The following is a 19,065-nucleotide window of genomic DNA, read 5'->3' as shown; positions in this document are numbered from 1 at the left end:
CATGTGGGACTCTTTCTTGCATGAAGGGAGACTTAGAATCACAGAGTCATAGAATAGTTAGGGTTGGAAAGGACCTCAAGATCATCTAGTTCCAACCCCCCTGCCGTGGGCAGGGACACCTCACATTAAACCATCTCACCCAAGGCTCTCTCCAACCTGGCCTTGAACACCACCAGGGATGGAGCATTCACAGCTTCCTTGAGCAACCCATTCCAATGCCTCACCACCCTCACAGTAAAGAACTTCTTCCTTATATTCAATCTAAACTTCCCCTGTGTACCCCTTGTCCTGTGACTGCAGTCCCTAGTGAAGAGTCCCTCTCCAGCACCCTTTTAGGCCCCGTTCAGATACTGGAAGGCTGCTATGAGGTCTCCACGCAGCCTTCTCTTCTCCAGGCTGAACAGCCCCAACTTCCTCAGCCTGTCTTCATACTGGAGGTGCTTCAGTCCCCTGATCATCCTCTGGCCCTCCTCTGGACTTGTTCCAACAGTTCCATGTCCTTCTTATGTTGATGACACCAGAACTGTACACAATACTCCAAGTGAGGTCTCACAAGAACAGAGGGGCAGGATCACCTCCTTCAAACTGCTGGTCACACTCCTGTTGATGCAGCCCAGGATACAGTTGGCTTTCTAGGCTGTGAGCACACACTGAAGCTGGCTCATGTTCATTTTCTCATCAAGCAACACCCCGAAGTCCTTCTCCGCAGGGCTGCTCTGAATCTCTGCCCAACCTGGAGCATGTTGGGTTTCCATTTTTCCCTGGTTTCATGTTAGTCATCTACTGCAGATCTCAGATAACATTGTCAAACACACTGTGCAACTGTGAAAGGATTCCTGAAGTACACAATATAATTGTTCATAGATGTTTACAGAAACATGTAAATATAAATGAAAGTCAGGTTTATCTCCATTTAGTAAGCTTTTTGGATATTTGTCATCTGTTGTCTGAGGATCTTGTTTCTGTACAATCCTGCATCCTCAATATGCACTGATTGAACAGGACCCATCATGCTCACAATCCAAGTCATTCCATTTCCCCTCTTCTAAAGTTTCCTTAATCTTTAACTCAGTGAATAAGTAACATCAACTGCCACCACTGCTGCAACATAGCAAAAAGCATTACTTTATGGTGCAATGTTTTTTCTTTACAGCATGGATAAATGTAAACTGCTTATGGGTAGGAAGATTTTTATGCATCAGTGTTTTGAAATGAGTTTCTGGGTGGAAGAAGGAATTGGGTCCTTCCTTCCAGTTTCACTGGACTTGGAATGCATCTATATCTAGTGATTCAGCTTCAATCTAGTGAGCTCATCTAAAACCAGGACTGACTCAGGTTCATAACACTTCCAAAAATACTGTGGCCAGGACAGGGTGGGTCATTCTACTGCCCGTATTTTTAATACTTTGTCAGTCTCCTGATGACAGTTGCGATGTTTAATTGTTTTTTTTGACACTGAGTTGTTATAATTCTAGTCTAGTGGGGTCTTTTTTAAGCTAGGTTTATTAGACTAAGTCATCATAGTAACACATATGTTCTTTGTTTTAATGCACGTGATGATGGTAAGTCTATGTTGGAATAGAGTAAGTTCTGAAAATCCACCTACTGAACATCTTTGTAAGACAGCTCAGTAATTTTTAGTATGTATGTGCATGAGGGTTTTAAGATGTTTTTTGTCCATTGTAAGATTTTTTCGAATATTTTGATTAGTTTTAAGAGTATTTTCTAATGATGTGTTATCACTATAGTTGGAATGTAAATCAAATATTAAGTGAGATTACTTAACTGTGAAACTTCAGTGCTATCCTGCTAATGAAGATGGCAAAAGGAAATTAATCTGAGAAATTTATTTTTGAGCAACGGGAAAGGAGTAGGATCGAGGTGTGTCAGCTCTTAAAAGGTGTTCATAAACTAACACACACATCCTCATATTTACCGTAGGTGATTCTGACAAAATACTCCTTTTCTGTAACAGCTTGCTTCAAAATAGATTAATGACCTAATTTGCTGGTAGGATTGTCTTTTTTATGGTTTTCCCCAGCATAATTTTGATAAGGAGAAGCTTGACATCTTCATACACTCAAATGACCAGATGATTTTTGTGCATGACAATCTAAAGAATCTGAGTTGAAACGTTGGGGAAGAGGGATTTAAATTGAGTTTTCAGTGATGACATTGCCCTGTGAAGCATCATACTATTTGTCTGGTTGTTGAAAAATACCCTAATGTGACTGAATTAATTTTCTAAAAACTACACATCTGTTTAAAGAAAAGAACTGCTATGTCTGAGAACTCTATTATAATTATAATGGTTTGTGTCCTTTTCAGAATAATGCCTGCTTGTTCCTGTTTTTACTAATAATTTAAATGTTTTGTGGGAAGTAACTAGCAAAGGGTGACAACTCTGCTGTCAAAAAAACCCAAACACTAAACCCACATTGAAATTAATGTAAAATTAGCTTGAATTAAAAGAGATTGCACAGTTACTGGTTACCGATGAGGCTAAGTAATCAGATGCAGGTCTGGATTTGTGCTGATGGTGGCTTGTATTTTAAAATCAAGTGTACTGAAGTAGTCCACAAAGGATTAAAAGAGGGTCAGGAGTTTGCTGTAATAAGGACAGTAGAGCTCCCAACAAAGAACACTCCCCACACAGAGGAGATCACTATATTCTTTTGAAAGAAATTCAGCCTGATCAACACATGCTTATTTTGGAGGGAGCCCTTAGGGGTGTTCTGTAGTGTTCTGTTTATTCCGTTTTTTACAGAATACTGTTTCAAACCAGCTATTAAAGTTAAATAAAATAAATTATTGTGACAATGGGATAAAATTGAACAAAGGTAAAAATAGCAACCAGAATTCTGCTCTTGCTTGGGTGTAGGGAGTGCTACTGGCTTCCAGATTCATGTTTTACACACACATCTGAATGAAAAGACAGTAGTTTCCTAATCAGCTGAAGTGTTTCTAGCATATGGCCTGAAATGAAAGATCTGGGGGAATCTTCGTAAGAAGCAAAAAAATAGACCATTATACTCATGCCATAATGGAGCAAATAAGGGTAACTTACTGGAGCAAGTAAGAGTAACTTACTCAAAAGGAGACAAATAGTATAGATTCTTAAAATGGGAGGAGAAAATCAAGTTGTATACAGAAGAAAGTGGGAGCAAGACTTTGAAAAATTAAGGGACCCAATGAGCGTCTTTTTTTATTAAATCAAATGGACTTTGGTCCACCATGGTGTGATATGTAGGAATGAGGGAAACCAACAATAGAGTTTTGTAGATAGCGGAATAACCTTGCCTTTATATAAGGCATAAATAAAGATAGATTAAATTTATGCACAGGAAGACAAAATTAGAATGATACTGTCATGATAATGACAGCACTACAGATAAACGAAAGTAAGATGATTTAGGAAGGAGGCAAGGAGTTCAGTTCTGGGTATGTTTAAATTAGTGATGAGATATGCAATATCTGAAATGCAGTGAAAGTAGTATTTAAGAGTAGCTGCATCCTTGAAAATAAGCCTTGTGTCTTTTATTGTCATGCAGAACTCAAGATTATTATTTTATTCAAGTGTGCGTAAATACTGAAGTATATGTTTTGCATTAAATGTCGTCTATGGAATAGAAGTATGATTGTGGATTTTTGTTAGACAGGTATAGCTGAGTCATTTTTTTAACAATTGAAGAAAAAAAACACCTGTGCTGGACAAAGCACATATACATTCAGATGTGTAGTTGTTTCAATGAACTTTGAGAAACTGATGCTGTAGTTGGTAGAAGCACTATAATTACCACCAGGATCTGGAAGAGCATTTTTTACAGCTGCTGTCTAAATTAGTATATACAATAGTCATAAATAGATGAAAGTGGAATAATTGTCTTTTATTAGTGAGGTCACAGTTCAGTAAATAAAGCAGTAAAAATAATTAAAAACTACAAAAGATTTCTTAAATACGTAGATGTTTTGGAATTGTGTACTGGTAGGAAATACTGAATACTCGGGATGCATAAAAACGTTTAGATGAGTGTATACTTAGATTTGTTTTCTCTCATGAGAATAAACATGTTAAGAGATAAATGCAAAAGCTAGCTGGTATTTGCAGAATCACTTAATCTTGATAGGATATGCACCTATCCATTAGTAACAGGTTCCAGTATAGGTTGGGGAATGACCTGTTAGAGAGCAGTGTAGGTGAGAGGGACCTGGGGGTCCTAGTGGACGACAGGATGACCGTGAGCCAACACTGTGCCCTTGTGGCCAAGAAGGCCAATGGCATCCTGGGGTGTATTAGAAGGGGGGCGGTTAGTAGGTCGGGAGAGGTCCTCCTTCCCCTCTACTCTGCCCTGGTGAGACCGCATCTGGAGTATTGTGTCCAGTTCTGGGCCCCTCAGTTCAAGAAGGACAGGGAGCTGCTGGAGAGAGTCCAGCGCAGGGCAACTAAGATGATTAAGGGAGTGGAGCATCTTCCTTATGAGGAAAGACTGAGGGAGCTGGGTCTCTATAGTTTAGAGAAGAGGAGACTGAGGGGTGACCTTATTAGTGTATATAAATATATGAAGGGGGAGTGTCACGAGGATGGAGCCAGGCTCTACTCAGTGGCAAACAATGATAGGACAAGGGGTAATGGGTACAAACTGGAACACAAGAGGTTCCACTTAAGAAGAAACTTCTTCTCAGTGAGGGTGACGGAACACTGGAACAGGCTGCCCAGGGAGGTTGTGGAGTCTCCTTCCCTGGAGACATTCAAAACCCGCCTGGACACATTCCTGTGTTAACATTATCTAGGTGTTCCTGCTCCGGCAGGGGGATTGGACTAGATGATCTTTTGAGGTCCCTTCCAATCTCTAACATACTGTAACAGTTTGATTTGATTCACACATCTGCAGGTGAGAGAGACTGTGCACAAAAATGCAGTTGAATGGAAAGGTTTGAAGGAATACATTGTATTCATTACAAACTTTGCTTACAAGCATAGTCATTGAGAGCTGTTGAGGGAAAAAGGGAAAATGACAACATAAAGCTGTGGGTTGTTTTTAAAAGGTTTTTAGGTACTTCTAAATTCCCATGTGCAGCCTATTAAATGGTATTGGAGAGAAGCCATAGGACTAGTCTAGAAAAAAATAGTTTTACTAATTTTCACTAAACCAGCAGGAATAAGGATCCAAAGGTTTTATCAGAAGCTAAGCTATGCTTTCTGTGTTTCTTGGGTACAGAATTACTTTCTGTAGTAAAGATTTATTTTATTTTTTTTTCTCACCCCAGTGCTGTGCAAGTACTTTGTTAATTTAATACTGAAGATCCTTGTATTTGATTCCTCCTCTACTCCATGCTCATATTTATCTAATTAATATATCATAGAACAGTGATATTAAGTAAATGCTTTTTGCACTTCAGCAGTAGTTCTAGTATATTCTACCTAATATTATTCATCAAACTTGTGGGTCAGCTACGATGAAAGTGGTTGCCCACACGAGTCTTATTCTTGTGGTTGACATTCTCATCATACTGTAGGAATGCAGTCTTCATTTGTTTCTTGTACTGGTTATCTATCACCACAGCATGTGGGTGTCTGAAATCATGATCTGATGCAGGTATTCAGGTAATGTGCCAATCTCACAGTGGTCTTGGAAAAATAAGTCAAGCTTTGAGCCATGGTATGTATCGTCAACTATGATTTATAGGATTGGCTATGGAGATGCAACGCAAGGAGTGGAATACTATGGTAACAGGCTGACACTAACTTGGACTGCTGGGTAAAAGAGATTTCCACATTCGGAAACCACTTTTATTTTAATGTAGGTGACTTCATGTCTAAGTTAGGCTTTGCTATTGCAGAATGCTTACTCTCCAAATAGAACAGTCATTGTTAAGGGCTGTTTCTATGCTGAACTACAGGGATTGTTTCTATAATTATATCGTGTGCACTCCAACTGTATTTGCATGATTACAGTCTTCTATTAACATGATAAAATACAACCCAGGAGTTTTTCAACAATATTTGCTTATTTATTGTGTGTAATTCTCGATGTGTTTGTCCTTCAGTATATTCTGTTACATTTTCACAGAGTGTAGGGTTTGTAGGGCTTTACAGAGTGTAGGGGGGAAGAGAGAGGGAGGGACACCTTCAGAAGCAATTATCTCCTTCTAATAGAGTTGCTTAAATAGTTCAGGTGAATCACCCTCTAGCATACCTGTTTCTCTTTGTGGGCTATGGAATGAGTCTGGGTGACTATCTGCAATTAGACAACTAACTTTTAGACTAGAAAAAGCTAGGTAAGATGAACCTATCCTTAGTGATTGAAACAATGATGGCTTCCTGGGTAATTGCAGAAAATTTACGTATTTTTCAATTTTGATTATTATTATTTCTATTTTTATTTTTCTGTCATAGGTTCTGATGTCTTTACATGAAATGTTCCCAGCAGTGCATGCAGCAGAAATGGCTATCCAGAGAAACCCACGTTCCTGGGATGCCTGGCAAACTCTGGGACGTGCCCAGCTTGGATTGGGAGAGATAGCACTGGTAGGAAAATGAACATTAATGTGCTAAACTTGTAAACCACATCCTCTGAATTGCATGTGCAAGAATGAAAGTACAGAAGTATCAAGGTAGCTGCGTATCCTTATGTAATCTGAAAGTAGGCAAAGAAAATGTTGTTATTATTTATCTCCAGTATTCATTCTACTTTGTTGTTTTTCACAGATGCTTCCTGTGTGGTTTTGTTGCTGGGCTTGTGGAAGACCTGCCTAGCTCAAAGCCTTTTGTGTTATATACTATATTTATGTGGTGGCTTTATGCAATAGAATAATTATGTTGACATAACTGCACATACAACGTTCTGGGTACTGTACTGCTACAGTACAAAGTTAACCATAATTTGAAGATGAATGCTCCATCCCTGGCAGTGTTCAAGACCAGGTTGGATGAGGCCTTGGGTGATATAGTTTAGTGTGAGGTGTCCCTGCCATGGCAGGGGGGTTGAAACTTGATGATCTTAAGGTCCTTTCCAACCTTAACTATTCTATGATTCTATGAAGGTACTGTGAAGTCCCAGTTGATATTGGCTTGGTTTTATATACGCCTGTTAATAAAATTCTAGTATCTTGTTTTCAGTCTTTGACTTCCCTGCCTCAGGTGCAGCAAACTATGTACTCATTCATGATTTCCTGTGGCTCCTTGACCCCATATGGTGGCTGAAGTTGCTTCTTAATAAGAAAGCAAAAGGGCTATGATGCTCTGCAGTACCCTAAGTGTATCGTTCCTCTAGCTGCAGCTGTATGCCATGGTGCTGGCTTGGTGACATGATGTGGTGCAAAGGAAGACTCTTCCCCCACATCACATCACCCTCCACCTACAGGCTATACATACCTGTAAATAATGTGACATATATTTAGGGTGCGTGTTCTCCTAGTCAGTATGGAAACATAGTGAGTGAACTTTTAGATTCAGACATATCCACAAAGTCCATTAGAGAAATGATTCATCATGAACTCTCAGATAAAGAAAGATACTGATTTGATTTTATTTCTAATAGAATTAGCTGTGTGTTGGTCTGATAGAAACAATTTTGTTTTAATTTGGAGTGGTTTTGCAGAGTTACAATGTTTAGACTGAAAATTTTCAAGAATAAAAAGAGAATTTTGAGTTTTTTTGGGGGGAGGGTAACAGATCATGAAAAAAAGCAGTTTATTTTTGAAATGTATTAAAGAGCAGTTAAAAAGAACCAAATCAACCAACCAAACAAAAAACCACAAAAAACAAATGAAAAACAAACAAAAAAACCCCAACAGATTGTGAGAATAACATAAGGAAAAAGCTGTGTGTTGCAGATGTGTAGTGTGCTACCTTATGTTGATCATAATATGAACTATCTAGAAATATTTACTATAAATCCATACATATCTGCATCACATGGTGGTATACCATAGCTTTTGTGGTGTAGAAGGTCAGAGTAGATGGTCTGTCCTGTATGGATCTGCAATCTATAAATGTTATTCTTGTTTCCTTAGTGTCTGAAATTGTCACTGTAAATTGTGCCTGGGGTTGTTAAATGCATTAGTCTCAGGAGATTAAAAGTTTTATTTCCTGCAAGGATCCTAGGTAACTGCTGCCAATTATTCTGTAAAAAATGCTACAGTTACTGTAATGCTAATTAAAGATGCTGATATACCCATACTTGTTACACCACCAGCTCTACTCACCCTTTGTGGTGTGTGCGGCAGTTCACATCACACCAGTAGAATCATAGAATGGTTTGGTTTGGAAATGACCTTGAAGCTAATTGGTTCCAACCTCCTGCCATAGACAGGGACACCTTCCGCTAGACCAGGTTGCTCCAAGCCCCGTCCAACATCCCTGCCAGGGATGGGAGAGCCACAGCTTCTCTCTACAGCCTGTGCCAGTGTCTCATCACTCTCATAATGAATATAGGAGGGAATGTCATGAGTTAATAGTGATGGAGACCCAGTGTTCACATTATATTTATTTTGGTTTACATCAGAGTAGTATTTCAGGTGCTCTTTTGGAGTGCACTGTCAAGCTTAATTAGAGAGGAACGTAGTTTTTGTAAGTCTGAGAGTATGCCATGATTCAAACCAAAGCATTCTAAGTGGGAACAGTCTCAGATTTTCGTCAAATCACGTTTTCATCTGAAACAAAACACTACTGTAGGTGCTTCTGTAATTCTTATATTGACCTTGCCATCTGTAAAGGGAGAGGGAGGAAGAGCTATCACCATGTAGTTTGCCCTCTTAATGTTTTTGTCTTTCTCCAAGCAGGGAGTCCAGAGGTGGGTACGCTTCTGTTGGTGTCTTCAGTGCTTTAGAACTGGGTGTTCTACTTTTTGCCTTTCTGCCTTTAAAGCATACTGGACTGCCTTCTGATGAATATGCTCTCACATATAGAGAACTTGGATAGTTACTCTTAAATGCAGTTAATGTTCACTATTTATTTTTGAACAAATTGATTTTTAAGGAATCTGAAAACATTAAGAATGGAGCAGTCTTTAAGACTCAATTAAGGTTAAATGTTTTCATAATTACTGAACCTGTGGAGGCTTCTTGACCAGGTGATCTAGTCATAATTGTACTTTTCTAAGTCATAATTGTCCTTTTCCTATTTGCCTTTAATTATCATGATTTACTAGTGTTTCATTGCATTGTACTTTTTACACACAAAACTTAATAAAGTATAAATGTCAGGGCTTTTTAGTAATGTTTGAGATTTGGGAGTCAGTGCCCTTCTCAGGAGTAGCTTCTTCTGTTTCTTTGTTTCATTTCTCCCCTACCAGTGCCTGTCTTCACTACCTCCATCCTGCCAAATGGTCCTGTTGTAGATATTTTTATTACTTCACAATAAATTATGCACTTTTCTTAATAAAAAACAATTTACTGTATTTTAATCTCAAGTTTCGCAGGTCTAAAATACAAATCTAATTTATATTATGAGCTGTGTAATATATTAATTACTTGCAGACAAAGATTTGCTTTGATTTGGTTTTGTCGAACTTGTGACAGAGATAAATTAGCCTCTTTTTATTTAGCTTTTGAAAAGCTGTTTGCTTTTTTTTTTCTGACTTTACTAAATACGTAATTCAGAGGTAATCCTTAAATGTGAGCAGGCAGAACTTTTTGTTTCTGTAAGGACAGAAATTCCTTAAATTCTGTGGAACAGTTTGCAAGAGCACACCGAAGTAAACTTTGCAGTGTGAATGTAGAAATACAGTCAGGCTTAAAATATTTCTCTCATTTAGTGTGAACATTTTTTACAGATGTTATTTACTGTATTGGTGATAACAACTTAAGCCATAACAGTTTCACACTGATACTTCATTAGAACAGTTCTTCCCATGGGACAGAGTGAGCACCACACTTTCATTAAACAAGCAAAACAAACCAAACCAACCAACCATCCAAACAAATGAAAAAAAAAAACAGCATTAAAAAATAAAGACCAACTGAGACTGACTGCATCTCCCACCTTGGAGAAGTTCTTAAGCCATATGGACATGGTCATGGGCAGCCAGCTCCCAGTGGCCATGCTTAAGCAGGGGTTTGGCCCAGATGGCCTGGGAAGGTCCTGCCCAACTTCAGCCATTCTGTGATGCTGTGACTTAAGCTTACCCCATTGTGAGCTGAGGCCTCTGTGTCAGATCTGGAGTACTGAAGATGACAAAGTTAACGGGGCAGATGTGTGAATACAGACCAGTTGTGCATGCTTTTTGTTTGATGTTCTGAAGGATGTGGTTTGCTCTATTGTTACTAAGTAGTTAGTGGCTTAGCAGTCTTGAAGTGTGACACTGCATCTTGTAAAAGGAATCAAGCCTTGATAGTATGAATCCTCAGATCAGCCCTTTCTTTTATTTCTCTTGAAAGAAATAGTTCTAGGTCTTTTACATAATGCTGGGAGTTATGTACTAGCAAAGAGAGGAAATGCTGCATTTTATTGGAATCCAGCTAATAAACTAATTCTGAGTTTGAGAGAAATTTTCAAACTGCTACTAATGTTAAGTATGCAGAAACAGATATTTTGGTAATCAGAAAGAAACTGATGGTTGGCTTTCCATTGAAAAGCAATCAAGTATGTGTTTCATATTGTTTTCCTATCCACTTGAAGGGAAAAATAATGCAGGTATTATTTTATAGGTCTGTTAAATTATTTAACTGTGCTACTGTGATAATCTTCCTCATAAGCACAAAAAAAGGTGTGTATTATAGTATAATGATAGAATATTTCACTTTATCATCCAGGTTGGATGGGGCTTGGAGAAATAGGACAAGGGGTAATGGGTACAAACTGGAACACAAGAGGTTCCACTTAAACTTGAGAAGAAACTTCTTCTCAGTGAGGGTGACAGAACAATGGAACAAGCTGCCCAGGGAGGTTGTGGAGTCTCCTTCCCTGGAGACATTCAAAACTCGCCTGGACACATTCCTGTGTAACCTTATCCAGGTGTTCCTGCTCCGGCAGGGGGATTGGGCTAGATGATCTTTTGAGGTCCCTTCCAATCTCTAGCATACTGTGATACTGTGAAATCCGATCTAGTGGAAGGTGTCCCTGCCCTTGGCAAGGAGTTTGGAACTAGATGATCTCTAAGGTCCCTTCCAAACGAAACCACTCTGTGATTTTATGATGATTATATTAATATTCTTGATAGGTATTCTTCTTATGTGCATAAATAGAGGAAGTACAATTTTGAAAATTGCTGTTTGTTGTATGATTTTGGCCTAGAATTTCTTGTTATTTTATTTACAGGTTTTGTGTCACACTTTAAATGGTACTGTCCTACTTATCAGGATTTGATAAAAGATGTTTCTTCTGAAAATAAAACCTGTGACAAGGGCGTATTTCTGTCCTGTTGATTTCATCTTCTACTACGCTTCTGGGCTCATCTGTAACATGACAGACCGTGGCAGGGGTACATGTTGTGAGTGTTCCCCACTGACTTAGCTGAGGCACATGTCCTCTGGTCTCTACTGCCAGCCATCAGTCAGGGCATGTGTCCCAGGGAGAACATGATCTGAGTCACCCCTGGGGGTGATGCACCTTCATCTACACTGCATCAGTTCTCCGCAGTTCAAAGTTAAAATAGATAACACATTTATCATTTAGATTGTATCATATAAACTACTAAACTAGAGTGAAAATAGCTGAAAGAATTGGAATTTTCTATTTGTCCTGGGTTCAGCAGTAGCAGTCATTTTTTCTCCTCCTTAGTAGCTGTTGCAGTGCTGTGTTTTTGACTTTCAGCCTGGGAACAGACAGTGCTGATAACACCGATGTTTTTAGTTGCTGCTCAGTAACGTTTGGGCCGACCAAGGATTTCTGAGTCTCGTGCTCTGCCAGGGAGGAGGCGAAGCTGGGAGGAAGCAGAGACAGAACACCTGACCCAACTAGCCGAAGAGGTATTCCATACCACAGCACATCATGCCCAGCATGTAGTACTGGGGGCAGTTACCCAGAAGAGTTAGATCACTGCTCGGGTCAGGCTGGGTATTGGTTGGCGGGTGGTGTTGTATTCTCTTCCCTTGTTATTTCCCTTATCATTATTATTATTAGTGGTAGCAGTAGTGGTTTGTGCTGCAGGTGGGGTCTCACGAGAGCAGAGCAGAGGGAATCACCTCCTTCGACCTGCATGTCCACTGATGCAGCCCAGCATACAGTTGGCTTTCTGGGCTGCAAGTGCACATTGTCCGGTCATGCCCAGCTTTTCATCTACCAGTATTATGTTGGATACTGTTAAAACAAATCCATATTTAGGGAATATTAAACACAGAAAAGGTTTACATGTAGATGTGTACATGTCTTCACTGATGGACATCCTTTGAAACAGGTAAGATGGTGACTGTCAGATGTAACATAAAGGCCTCATTCAAACCTTGGGGGCAGGTGTGAGCTGCATAACTTCTTAAAATGCTCTCTTACTTTTTTTTAGGGGTCACTGTATAGTGGGAGTTACTGGGTCTGTATGTTACAGATACCTACTATAAAAAAATGTTAGTCTGATCACAACTTCCCTTCACATTGAAAGACTGCAAACCAGCAGAAAAGATTCTGCTCATAGGACAGATGAAAGATTGCTACAGAATGCCCTATAGTGAGGTGAAATGTAAAATATTTTAAAAATACCAATTCTTCAAATATTATAATTCAGCAAGCAAGAGCATCTTGCAGGAGATTTTATAATACTGTTCCTTGTAGAAGTCCTGTAGTCCTTACATGCAGGGTGTCTTTAAGATCAGAGTGCCCTTTAAAATGAGGCTAGAAGTGCCAAGTTTGTCTAGTGCTACTACATTTTCTTGTAGTGCAAGACAGGCAGTTGTAGATTTAAATCTCCATCGGGGAGAATTAAAAGTAGCACTCTTATTTTTTCTTTTGTTTCAATGGAAATTAATGGCTGTGGAAGCTGTTGTAGTGTCAACATAAAATTTTATGTGGATGGCAGTTCTGTATTTTTAGTGTTACATTGCTGCTTTAAAATGAATCGCTCTGGTCTTCTGCAACATTTCAAATTTACTTTTTAATATTTTATGATTTATAAAAACGTCGCACAAAATCTTTTTTCTAATAGATATACAAAGATGATCTTTTTATGCTGTGTTGTATGAATCAACAAAGCAGCTTCTAAGCTTAACAAATGTTACCTTGTATTTGATTACTCTCCAGTGTTGTTTATTGTACATATACGAAACTATATAGTCAGGTTTTAATCGGGGCACATCTTTCATTGAAAGCAGATGGTGTTTGTTTATATTTTGTTTTCAACAGAAATACAAAAAAAAAGCATTTAGTATTTACTTATAGCTCATCTATCACTGGAAATTAAAAGCTAGCAAAGTTGAATAAAACGATGCTGTTTTGCAAGAATTATACTGCACTCCTCCTTCTGTTTAAAGTTCAGCATGCACATACACTTCAGAGCTTGCTGTGGGCCAGTCATAAAGTATTATTCTTTGAACTGAAAGGCTGACTATTGCAACAGCAGTAATACTTATAACACAATCAGCATTTCTTAAATCTGGTTTGTATATCTTGTCTGCTGAGTTCACGTCATATGGATTTCATCTATTAATCTGAGCCAGCAGAAAGATGAGTTGGCAATTTCTGTCAATGCAGAAGTAATATTCTAATTTTTGAAATTGATTTGCATTCTTTATTTATAAATTACAACAGAATATGGCATTCAGTGGTTGTTCAAGCGTCTTTAAAGTCTTTATAAGTAAGTTGCTAGAACTTTTCCCAAATACAGTCCAAATCTGTATCATCACTGTTTTCCCGCACTACAGGAAGGCTTCTGTTCATCATTACACAAGAGTTTTTCACTCAGGTGGCCATTTCCACAACTTACCATATAGTCATAAATGTGAAATACACATGGCCTGTGCATACATACACCTAAGTCTGAGTAGGTAGGATCAGTCTTGACCTTTTCACTGTGAATATAACTATAAATAAAATACATTGTAGATTCTTGGTCTAGCATTTTTTCAGTATTGTAGCAATCTCTTCTTATTGTTGAATATCACATCTCCTGGGTTAGATGGTCACATTTTTCTTACACTTAACAACTTCTGTGTTGATTATTTTATTTGTAAGACTTTTCCCAGTTGAGCTGAAAGACAAGAGAAACAGAGTCAACTATACTGGTATTGATATTAAATTGTTCATAAGAATATAAAAATTCTTTCTTAGAATAAATTTCCAAGTTGGGAGTTAGTTTGTCTACTTTTGTCTGCTCAGGTAAGTGTATTTGCAATCACAAACCTGTTACAGAAAGTGCTTATCACAGAGCTGTGATTACTGTAGTACCAGGTGTGTATGGGATATGACTACATGCTAATTTAAAAGCAGCAATATTAGTGATGCATGAAATCCCAGTTGCTCCTTTTCTGTATTTCTTTAAACCATATCTGTCTGCTCTTGCTTTCCTATACATCTGAAAGGAGACAAGTGGGATAGAATACCATCTAAACAAAAGGTATTCTTGCTTTTACCTTTCTAATTCCAACATTATGTTTGACATGTGAACACTTATTTGTGCCCTTGTTGCCAGATCTGTTCATTCTTCATACTTTCAGATAATTGTATGCACAGTTGCTTAGGGGTAACACTGCTATTGAACTTACACCTGAGGGAGGATTGTTCCACTAAAGACAGACTGGAGTAAAATCGCTTTTGTCTTTGCTTGAATGATGGAGTATTTTGTTGTTGGTAGTTTTCATTATGAAATGTGTAGGTGTTAAAGTGTCCGGTCCTTGTTTCTTTCCTATTGTTTCTAGGCAATCCGAAGTTTCCAGGTGTCCTTACACATCTTTCCGATGAACCCTGAAGTATGGAAAGAGGACCTTTCCTGGGCAAGAAAACTATACGAACAGCAGAAGGCAACCAAGACTGAGGCAGTGCACACACTAGCAAAAGTTAAGGAGCATGAACAAGAATCAATCCCAGACTATGACTTTGAAAGTGATGAAGTTGTGGCAGTCTGTGCTGCCATTGCAGAGAAGGAGAAAGCTCTTTCAGAAGCTAAAACAGTAGTGATTGTGTCTGCTTCAGGCACAGTAGAAACTGTTACCGAGAAGGAGGATTGTCCTGCAACTCCTGATGAAACCCTTTTCATCAGAGCTCGATAGGGCAGCCTTATGGGTTGTCATACTCTTTTAAGAACTACTGTTATTTATTGTGTTGGGCTTCCTTTTTTTTTTTTATTTATTTTCTAAGCAGTGGGAGAGCCTACGAAAGTTAAAAAATTGCAGTTACTTTACCTCTGTAAATTGAAAAAAAGAAATGACCCAAATTGTTTCATGCTTATTTTTTGAGAAAAAAGCCAAGAGCTTACGAACAAATACATTGTTAAAATGCTTAACTGCATTTTAACAACTGTTTTCATCTGGCTGAATTACATAATTTTACAACTTAATGTCTACATTTTCCCAGTAATTAATAAGCTTTTATTTAAACTCATTTTATTGAGAAGAAAAATGGATTTTTTTTAAGTCTATTTCAGTCCTTATTCATTAACATTGTTTTTGTTCCAGCTAAAGTGTGAACTGTTCTCTGTTATCAGAAGTATTTATTTTCTTTATGATTACTTTTCTATGAGGAAGCTTCCTATGAAGTAGAGATGGATTATTATTTTGATTGTGTGTGTGATAGATCCGCCATCCAGTTTGTAGTCAGATGAAGTCAATAGAAACTTTCCTGTTGCTTTCATAGGTGGATGGGTTAAACACTTTCTGATCAGATGAAAGGGAATGCTGTATCAAACAAGGCCCTGAATGCTTAGTTATTACTGAGGATTTCACCAGAAGAAAGAACATTCAGCTAAGACTGAAACTGGCCTTGAATACTGTGCTACAGACATCACCAAAAGTAAAATGTTGGGAGCTGGAAATGGGTATGTCTGAAGTGTATTATGTTTAGGCTTTTATTTCTTAGTAAGCTACTCTCATACAAGGAGGCAATTTATTTTTCTTAATTTTTATGACCTGATATTTGAAGTGTGTTCTTAGTGAACTCATACTTCAGGATAGCATTGCCAGAGTCTTCCTTTTTATCCTTTTCAGATTTTGGGTGCTGTGATGGGTATTCACATTGTTTTAACTTAGGGGTGTAACATAGGAGATTTATTGAATGTTCATCTTTCTTTAGAGGAAGGCATGTGTTTGTGCCTCACATGGGCAGTTCAGAGAAATGAAGTCAGGCTGTTTCTTTTATGTGCTCTGTGCTGAGACTGCTCTCTCTTTGCATTGCCTGGAGACATGATAGAGATGATTGCCTCATAAACTAGGCTGGGAAAAAATGGTCAGTGGAGGATTCAGAGGCAATTCAGGATTGGGAACACATAATTTGTACTTTATGACATTTTGCATGATAAAAACATTTTCGAATGATAGTTTTATAGATAAGGGAAACCTTTTGAAATCACTTATCTTTGTATTTTTCATATCTGATTTCTATTTTCAAAGTAACACATTTTAAAAGGAAATAATGTTGCTTGAGAAGCATAATGATTTTTGCAGTAGCGTAATGTAGAAAAATTATCTCAGATTATGCTTTCAGTTGAATAACTTTATTGAGGAGGACACAGTCTTTCCAGAAATTAATTATCCCTTTCAAAAACTTAATTGCCATGTTGTACTTCCTAAATTTGCATTAATTTTTGCAAGATTCTTCCTGAATATATTTTTGTGTATGTATGAATTTTTAACTCTGTGCTTGCATGTGCACACAGTTTTACACTTTTTAACATCTCTTAAGTATTCAAAATAATTATTACAGTGACTAAAATATATTAAGAAATGTAAAATATCACCATGCTACATCTTTATTTGTTCATTCAGTTCAGAACTAGATCTTAAACGCTTACTGAACAGATGTTTGATTAAGATATGGTTTGATAGATGGTTTAAATTTTCCCAGTTAAAGAACTTGTTAATCTTATTTTTTCCTAACAAATAATACAATCTATTCAGCCATAGGAAGTTAGTATGAGAAGGATTTAGACATGTTTCTTCAAAGGAGACACGTTCTCTGGCTAGAAAAGGAAATGTGCTGGAAGCTGTAAGGTATGTTTTCATTTTGAAGGATCTTGGCTATAATCCAACACATCTTTTCTTTGTGCTTTATACTTGCGTCAGTGTTATGTATTTGCTCATACAGGAAGAACTGCCTCCCTCCTCTCAGAAGTCCCATGCTATCACAGAATCTGTTTCCACTGAAATGATTCACAAAATTCATATTGACTTCAGCACTGCTGCGCCAAACTAATGGAGGGGTGTGCATCTGCACCATCAGGCAGAATGGCCAAGCCGGCTTTGAGGGGTGGTTGTTTCTATCCCCTGTGCTAAATGTGTTTTCATTCCGATTAGATTAGGTGATGAACTCTAGGTACTGTCTGGATTGTAGTGTTTTGTAGAGCACTGTAGAGCAGATAAATTCTTGCGATAGTGTTAATCTCAGACTGGGAAGAAGTTAAAAAATTGATGATTTCAACATTGTTTTTTATACAGCATGCCACATTTTGCTTGTATGGGATTTTTTTTGCATCTGTTTGAATAAAATATTGACTTCTCTGCTGCTTAGTGATGCCTGTTTATTCTCTTGGTTATAACAAGAGTAAAGGTTAATGTTGACCATTTTAGAATGTCACTCATTTAATCATTTTGCTTCTGTCTCTGCTGAACATGTTGATGTGTTACAGTTTTTTTTTAAAAAAGGACATCTTGGGAAAAATGTTTAATAAAAGGTAGAGAGTGTTCGGTGCTCTTAAACCTCCCAGGGGTATCCAAATGAGAGGCACCCAAAGGAGAAAGCCTTCCTTATAAAAAACAGGGTGTTTATGAAGCATGCTTCCACTTTGCCATCAGGAATTTATTTTTATTGTTGTTCAGCGTCACTTGTGGCAGTGGCTGCAGCAGCTTCCATGTGTTTGCCTTCCATATGAATCATATACATTGAAGTGCTGAAGTGTTGCAACATTGCTAAAGAGGAAATCTCAACAAGGCTAGGCGGATTAATTTGCTTAATTGGGAATCCATAAATAAACATTTAAATACAGGGTTTTTTTCTTTGAATCCTTTTATATCCAGTGTAAAGGAATACACAGCCTCAGAGGGCCATTCATATGCCTGGTGTTACAGAAGAATCTTAGGATACCTCCCAAGGTGCCTAATTTTTTCCTTTGGTTAAAATGGAAACTGAAGATGACTGAGTGGAAGTTAACTTCAAATGCTGAAACAGGGCAGATGAATTCCACTCTTAGAGATGGAGATAGTATCTTAAAAATCCTCATAGATTATACTGAGAGATAATAAATCCTTTCTGACAATACTAGAGGGTAGAAAAGGTATGGATCAGATAACACAACAGTGACCAATTTGCTAATAACAGATTGGATTTTAAAAATAGTTATTAAGGGAAAAAAGCAAATGTTAACAGTTTACTCTTGTAGTTCCTGAAAGTTGTGTCAGTATCTTTTGGGGATCAAGATTAGAGTGGTAGCATTGGAAACTTACCTGGCCATAAAAGGTAAGTGCATCCCAGATCCTAAACCCAAGGATCCTAAAACTAAGGGAAAGGAGGTAAAAGCTGGTGTTGAAGATGGGTGCTCTCTTAATTTATTTTGAGGTCATACAATAGCTATAAAATTGGTCTTGGTTTATTGGCAGGCTGCTAACAACATGTATTTATTGTAGGTTGGCATCACACTAACAACGTATTCTTGAATGGAGTCCTTGGGCTGTAGTTATCTCCAGAGAGAACTGGTTTAGAAGCGTGAGGAGCTTATGAGTGTTGGTGATTGCTGGATCCTCCCAGATATACTGCTCTGGATTTGAGGGTTGGTTTTCTAGGAGCTCTGAGGTTTCTAGAGGGTAAATGATCATGGGAAAACATTAGAGGTGGGGAATGAGTTGACTGTTTGAGTTCAGAAAGCAGATGATTTAGACTTCTCTTGATTTCCAGATCTGGTAAAACTGTCAGGTCTAGAACAGGCCTAGGAGTGGAAAAGTCTGGTGGTATTCCATAGTTCTAATAGTCAATCTGCCTTAAATAGAACATGT

The 19,065-nt window shown here is 38.0% G+C and overlaps 1 protein-coding gene across 1 annotated transcript in view; it reads left to right on the top strand.

The window, feature by feature from the left end:
* TTC33 (tetratricopeptide repeat domain 33) overlaps positions 1–17,586 on the top strand; it is a 45,449-nt gene extending 27,863 nt beyond the window's left edge. Inside the window, exons 4-5 of the mRNA XM_057430879.1 lie at positions 6,398–6,529; positions 14,785–17,586. Of these exons, the coding sequence (XP_057286862.1) occupies positions 6,398–6,529; positions 14,785–15,135 (483 nt within the window). The 3' untranslated portion in view covers positions 15,136–17,586. The remainder of the gene's footprint in view (positions 1–6,397; positions 6,530–14,784) is intronic.
* Positions 17,587–19,065: the final 1,479 nt, after the last annotated feature.

The sequence above is a fragment of the Pezoporus wallicus genome, unplaced genomic scaffold, assembly GCF_028554395.1.
Source record: "Pezoporus wallicus isolate ANWC-B61680 ecotype Strahan unplaced genomic scaffold, APGP_CSIRO_Pwel_v1 contig_9758, whole genome shotgun sequence".
Classification (NCBI taxonomy): domain Eukaryota; kingdom Metazoa; phylum Chordata; class Aves; order Psittaciformes; family Psittacidae; genus Pezoporus; species Pezoporus wallicus.
This window is presented reverse-complemented; position numbering and strand designations above follow the sequence as displayed.